Raw genomic sequence first — 4,478 nt, 5'->3', positions numbered from 1 at the left:
CCCCCCCATACATATCCTTCAGCAGCCATCAGAGCACACCCATCAACTAAAATATAGCTCGGCCCCGGAGGCCAACATTCTCCATCACATTCTTATCATGTTTGTAGATGTCTTGGGCCAGCCCCCTGTCTCCTTATGACCAAATACTGCAGATATGTGCTGTCTCCTCCCCAGAGGGTCGTCATGCCAGAATCTTCCTGTCAAGTTGATAACGCTTAACCCCGAGTAACATATGTACATATGGGGCGGTTTGGCGTTCAACATTGCAGGACAGGGTACACAGACTTGCTTTTGGTCTCGTATCTGACCTTTTGTTCTGTGTGTATGAAATACTATTTCATTTCAGGGATCTGGTAGGATAAAGAAGACCACATTTTTATTGCAGCTTTGTAGAATCGGCAGCTTTTAACAACTAGGACACCCCTCCCATTGACGACAGCCTGTAACATGCCATGTATCAGACCATGAGTGTACGTCATACGACTAAATGTTTGAACTCGCTAGCTATAGGACTTTACGGCCAGTGTATCTAGACTCCGATTAATTTTTGTGTCCTGGACTCCTTAGTTGGTAACTTAGAGATATCTGCCTCTGATATGTGCTTGTAGTTCAGCCTGTGCCAAATGAAGTGGGGGGAGGGGTGGTGTTCTTTGTTACAACTTACGTAGATCATTCCATTAGCATAACGGTCCCTGAGGGTCGCCAGCACAGAGGCGTCGTTCAGGTAGGTCATGTTGGCCATGTCCTCGCAGCAGATGAATTTCGGAGGGTTCATCATTACCAACTTGTCCTTGGCAACCTCCTTAGTCTGCAGGACAGTGGCAACAGAAGGGGGGAAATAGTTAAATACTAGTTAACGTTCTTGCAACAGAAACTATCCTAAAAAGTCATACGAGTTGACCGAAACCGAGACATATGTCTGAAAATGTAACTAGTGAGAACACAAACAGGCGATAGGGAAAAGCCAACAATAACCATTTTTTTCAAATTATATTCAGAAACATTTTGTTACGTGGCATTTGACAGCTGTGGTTAAACTTTGGGTTAAATTTGATATTGAGATTGCAGTGAGAATTCCTTGCCTTCTTCGTAATCCTACAGAAACGGCTATAAAGTCTATATATTACAAGATAGTTGTAGACTCGACGTACAAAGAAAAAACATTATATGAATCCAAATTAGGGTAATATCTTTATTTTAACCTGTTTAAAAGACAATGAACAGTCCCCTAGCCCAGATGTAGCCCCTGTTGTCTTTATTTTAAACTTATTAAGCGCAAACCCCTTTAACAGATAATGGACGGTCCCCTAACTCAGATGTAGCCCCTGTTGTCTTTATTTTAAACTTATTAAGCGCAAACCCCTTTAACAGACAATGGACGGTCCCCTAGTCCAGAAGTAGTCCCTATTGTCTTTAACTTAAACTTATTAAGCTCAAAACTTTCACAATTAATGAACGGTCCCCTATCCCAGCTGTATCCATGCTGTCTTTATTTTAAACTTATTAAGCGCAAAAAATGCCAAAACCCTTAAACAGACTATGGACGGTCCCCTAGCCCAGCTGTAGTCCCTGCTGTCTTTATTTTAAACGTATTAAGTCCAAACCTTTTAACAGACAATTAATGAGCGGTCCCCTAGCCCAGCTGTCTAAGGACCAACTCTGTAATCCCCTCGGCAAATAGTTCCGCCCCCTTGGGCCAGACTCGGCTATTTTGACCTCCTTGTTATTCCAACATTTGCTACCGTGGCGAAAATGATACGATCGTAGTCAGAGCCAGTCGCCTCGGACGGTTTAAGTATCTGCACAATTTTCTTTGATGAAGACATACTAAAATATTTTCATACTTGAAAGTTTAATAGTCGTCAACATTATTACGTTTCTGATATAATTCCGGTTTCTGACTTTAAATAAGACTAGATGTGAGATACGTGAATATTCTTCAGCGGTCTCATTTAGTATAGACTTATGTTTAATCGGCCACTTACCTAACCTTAAAGTTATACAGAAATTCAAGACCATGTAAGTCAAACTCCACACATCTGATACCCAGTTATTTACTGCCAAACTATAGATTTAGAACCAAGTCTTTAGTACTATTTAGACAAACATGTTACCGCTGTTTCTAGTCCTTTGTTAATGCTATAAAACAGATTTTCCCCTAACATTAGAGCTGAATTTTTCAGGACGCCTATACGACTACCCTAAGTCGGGTCACGATCGTAGATTGTCGTACGCGATCGTAGGTCGATCGTACGACATACGGGACCGGTACTTACCGAGCCTTTCTGCAGCTGGACCGTGCACTTGTCGCCCTTTTCCTCCTTGATCTCCACAGCGATGTACACCTCCTTTTCGTCGGGAGCCCAGACGTTCTTCTTGGGGTCGTACGGCGAGGCGCGAAGCTCGTTCATCAGCTTGGTGTCGCCGTAGATGTAGACCTTAGGGTCGTCGGATATCTTATCCTGCTTGGGCGGCATCTTGGCTGCTCGGGTTCCTCTTGGCTACCGTAGAGAAGGAAGGAGTGGCACGCCGACTGGGCTGAACGGGAGAGACAGAAGATGAGTCCGATCAGCTACAGCTCTGGCCCTGCAAGAAACCGGTCAGAGGGTCTAAGACATCCACTTCCTTCCTTCTTTTCTTAAACACGCCACTGATCTTATCATACCCTGGACGGCAAGTAAGGGAATGCCATTTTAATCCTTACAATTACTGAGCAGTCGCAGACTTTCTTAACTTCTGCCTGGCCTCTCATAAACACTTCTTCCCCATTCCTTAACAGAAAGCCATGCATAAAAGTACTCAATTTTACCCAAGCTTTGCAAACGTAACGCACAGTCTCTCTAGTAGCCACATGCATGTATAAACTTTACCCATACGTATACTTCATGCAACTACGGAAAGCTAGCGCCAGTTTACTGGAATAATCCCGCTAAGAAGAAACGATAAGGATGTTTGGTCTACCTTTTGGTCAAAAGCTGTCGGAAGAGTGGGGCAAGTGACGGCGGCTTTTATAAGTGGCGAGTCTTAGGGATAATGACATGCACTTGACTCTGGGCGACCCTTGGTCGATTTCTATAGCGCGCTCGCTGATTGGTCAAGAGAAAGGAAGATGAATTGCCTTCTGGGATAGATTTCGAAGGGCAGGTGCGATAACGATCTTAGGACAGAAAGTCTTTAAATCGCAACTATATTCAACTCGTTTGATAAATGGAAATATTTGCACAGTTTGTAATAAAATATGTATAATTCTATTTCTTTTGAGTTGTATTACGGCAGGATAGATTTTGACTGAGGACGTCATCATTGTTTTTTGCCATCACGCACGTGTATGCTGGTGGACAATTGTGATGTGAACGAATATTCATTTCTGGGTCATTTATTGAAGCGGAAATGGTGTTTTACAAAAAGTGTGTGAGTAACTGTCTTTGCTTCTAATGATGGCGGCATGTATGTGTTGATCTGTGTCTAATTGATAAATTAAGTCATATCCATTAATGATGTATAATCAAACTGTTCATTTGTGTTGCCTCTATAACGTTCTGAAATTGTGATGCACACTGTTTGACTCTTCACATTTCAAACTGGACCATTGCCACAATAAGATCTGTATTTGCTCATGTATGACGATTGTTTACGTTGCAGATATATTTTCTGACATAACTTATCATAGCTTCCATCAGCCAAGCTCCCGGCAGGCAGTTTCGGAAATAGAAACCGCTTACTGCCGATCTCTCATTGCCTCGCGAAGGTCTCCAATGAATTAAACGGCCGGATAATGTACAGATTATTCCGCCAGTCCGCTAAATATAGGCCACTTCCTTATAAGACCAGCGCCGTCGACAAGAATGTGCGCTCTTCTCGGAAATTTTACGCCAGGTCCTTTTACGTCTGGCGGGAAGATTTGATTCATGATTGGTCGGAAGCGTCGGCGGCGAGGCACGGTTACATTCGTCGTTTGGTCGTGGTGCGATTTTGATGCATATGCCGTAGATTTTTCAAGCAGGCTGTGGCAGGACCAACCACCAGCGGGGCTCTAAGGCAGCCTTTCACTAGCCTGAGTGCCTAGCCTCTACCAGGCTTCGGAAGGCGACTGGCTGGAAACAGTAGAAATCGGCCAAATAGAGAGATAGCATGCCAAGGGAGTTGGTCTGCTGGAGAGAACAGTTTGCCGCCTCGGCCGAAGCCCGGTAGAGGCTATGAGTACCAGTCTTTTTAGCTTTCTTCCGCTCCCCACGATCCGCTACCGGTAAGCTGACACTCAGGGTAGCCTTTTTGCCAACAGGACAGCTGAATTTTGCAGGACACAGGCACGGCTATCCAAAGAATGCCCTTACTCTTGTGATTTTACGATCGTACAAGGATCGCACAATGATCGTACAACGACCCTACGACAATCTTACGACGATTGTGACTGGGCCTTAAGCCAACATTTGCAATAATATCTCTTGTATAATTATATTGTAATGCCCTGTTATAAT

At 43.8% G+C, this 4,478-nt stretch overlaps 1 protein-coding gene across 2 annotated transcripts in view; it reads right to left on the bottom strand.

Annotated features, from left to right (window-relative positions):
- The window catches only part of LOC109470521 (myosin-7-like), a 16,124-nt gene extending 13,102 nt beyond the window's left edge, over window positions 1-3,022 (bottom strand). The window contains exons 1-3 of one of the 2 annotated variants that reach the window (XM_019769483.1): window positions 2,962-3,022; window positions 2,277-2,586; window positions 665-808 (exon numbers count right to left, since the gene is read on the bottom strand). In XM_019769483.1, coding sequence (XP_019625042.1) covers window positions 665-808; window positions 2,277-2,477 — 345 coding nt within the window. In that variant the 5' untranslated portion in view covers window positions 2,478-2,586; window positions 2,962-3,022. The remainder of the gene's footprint in view (window positions 1-664; window positions 809-2,276; window positions 2,587-2,961) is intronic. The other variant, XM_019769484.1, reaches the window with a different exon arrangement.
- Window positions 3,023-4,478: the final 1,456 nt, after the last annotated feature.

This window comes from Branchiostoma belcheri, unplaced genomic scaffold (assembly GCF_001625305.1).
Source record: "Branchiostoma belcheri isolate BF01 breed outbred unplaced genomic scaffold, Haploidv18h27 scaffold229, whole genome shotgun sequence".
NCBI lineage: Eukaryota > Metazoa > Chordata > Leptocardii > Amphioxiformes > Branchiostomatidae > Branchiostoma > Branchiostoma belcheri.
The sequence above is the reverse complement of the archived record's forward strand: the minus strand, read 5'-3'. Positions and strand labels throughout refer to the sequence as shown.